The sequence below is a fragment of the Anarrhichthys ocellatus genome, unplaced genomic scaffold, assembly GCF_004355925.1.
Source record: "Anarrhichthys ocellatus isolate YVR2014 unplaced genomic scaffold, GSC_Weel_1.0 scaffold7912, whole genome shotgun sequence".
Lineage (NCBI taxonomy): Eukaryota > Metazoa > Chordata > Actinopteri > Perciformes > Anarhichadidae > Anarrhichthys > Anarrhichthys ocellatus.
Genome location: NW_022287886.1, coordinates 1 through 2020, shown reverse-complemented (window position 1 = coordinate 2020; position 2020 = coordinate 1). Strand labels below are relative to the sequence as shown.

Here is a 2020-nt window from a genome sequence, read left to right as displayed (position 1 = left end):
GGAGATCCATGTGAGAGTGTGGAGGTGGAGGGAGAAAGAGGGAGAGAGAAGATGGATGAATGAATTAATGTAACATGAGAGCGATGGGCTGGAGATTTAAGTTATTGTTCATGTAAGTCTGCGATCACAGTGACGCTCACCATGAGGAGTCAGGCACAAGGCCGGGACCAGCACCAGCGTGTCGGGGACGCTGTGAGACGGCAGCAGCAGGGACAGCCGGTTCAGGACGAGTCGGCTCAGATCTCCATCCGTCTCCCCCGCCCGGCGGTGCTCCGCGTGGACTGGATCCGCTCGCTCCTGCGCAGGCGTGAGAGGAGAAGCTGCTCTGTGGTCTCCAGATGTGGACGCCACAACAAAGGCCAGCAGACGAAAGCCTCCGTGCAGACCCACGGCACAGGCCTCCACCTGAGGCAGGCTGCATATGAGCTGGAGGAGCCGGAGATGAAATATTAATACTCATCTTCTCCTGAAAATGATGTAAAGCTTTATATGTTTACAGTCAGTTAAAACCTTTCTGGATTCTGGACCTGAAGTCTGATTTCTGTTTTACCTTTTTGTATGTTGGAAATATTCCTAAAGGTTTCGGTAAAAGCGAAACATTCCTTTTGAAGATTTCTAATGCAGCAAGTAAGAAAAATGTATTTAAAAATCCAGAGGAACTCCGTCCATGACCCTCCTCATCAACATAGAAACTGACTTTCAACGGTTCCGGTGCTTTTCTTTCTTTCCGTTTGATGTTCAGAAATAAATAAAAGTATTTAAGACGTTCTCACTTGCTGCACGCTCTCCAGGTTCACCCGTTTCCCGTGGCGTTTCACCAGCCTGTCTCTCCGTCCCAGGTAGAACATCTGCTCGTCCTTCACGTCCACCCAGTCTCCGCTGGCTCTCATCGTCCCGGGGGCGGCCGCCTCCTCGTCGTCCAGGAGACACACTCTGTCCTCTCCGCCTGCACCAGCCATCACACGGATTTATGGAATAAGATTTGTGTGTGTGTGAGTGTGTGTGTGTGTGAGAGAGAGAGAGAGAGAGAGAGAGAGATCTTCCTCACCGATGAACACCTGCCCTTCACCCTCGGTAACAACGCGGCCGTGTTCGTCCCTCACTTCCACCGTTGTGTCCATCAGAGGAGTCCCGAGAGGAACAGAGGACGGCGAGCTTGAAAGGCACTTCATGTTATGTAAAAGTTAACGCGTAGATTCAATGAATCGTTTCAAACAGGGAGCACTCACATGTGGCCGGCCCGCAGCAGAGACTCTGGTATTTTGTAGGAGCAGGCCCAGCAGGACACCTCGGTGATGCCGTACACGTTGTAGATGTGGGTGCGGTTGTCCTCGTGCCTCCAGCTGCTCAGCAGAGCCGGAGAGGGGCAGGCCTCTCCGCCCAGAGCCAGCACCCGCAGCGAGGAGCCAGGCGACAGCACTTCCTGTCTCAGGACGCGGCGGCCGAAGCGGCCGAGCAGGGTCGGCGTGACCTGCGTGGAAACAAGAAAACGATCACATTTAAAGTGATAAAACTTTATTACTTTCTAAAATGAACACAGACGATATCAGACTGCTGGAGGAAATGCGGCGACAAAGACAAACCATTTGCACAGTTTCTTTTTCTGTCCTGTTTTTAAATCATTTTGGTATCTTGGGTGTTTTTAAAATGAAAGAACATTTAACTGTAAACATTATTCTTGTAAAATCACCACCAGAGCTAAAGCAGGAAACCAGTACTGATATAAAACACCTTGGGAACAGACTCGGTTTATTTATTTATATTTCCTCTCTCCCGTCTGTGTGTAGGTGAGCATAATTATACATATATACAAAATGATTATACATAATCTGGATGCATACATGTATGCATATACATGCACATACAAATATTTGTGTGCGTGCATATACATATATACAAGTATTTTTTTTCTTGTTTTCTTTATTATTATACATAATATGATATGGATGCATACATGTATGCATACATATGCACATATATTTTTGTTCATACACTGAACACAGTGTGTGTGTGTGTGTGT

At 47.8% G+C, this 2020-nt stretch overlaps 1 protein-coding gene across 2 annotated transcripts; it reads right to left on the bottom strand.

Moving 5' to 3' along the window:
- Positions 1-30: 30 nt before the first annotated feature.
- Positions 31-1888, bottom strand: LOC116380606 (beta-alanine-activating enzyme-like). Of its 2 annotated transcripts, XM_031842509.1 has the most exons (4): positions 1230-1888; positions 1049-1155; positions 774-946; positions 31-426 (listed from the first exon to the last, which is right to left on the bottom strand). In XM_031842509.1, the coding sequence occupies exons 2-4, from the start codon at positions 1119-1121 to the stop codon at positions 109-111; spliced, it is 564 nt and encodes a 187-aa protein (XP_031698369.1). In that variant the 5' UTR covers positions 1122-1155; positions 1230-1888; the 3' UTR covers positions 31-108. The 2 variants fall into 2 exon arrangements, with proteins under 2 accessions (XP_031698369.1, XP_031698368.1); XM_031842508.1 differs by having other exon boundaries at positions 1049-1888.
- Positions 1889-2020: the final 132 nt, after the last annotated feature.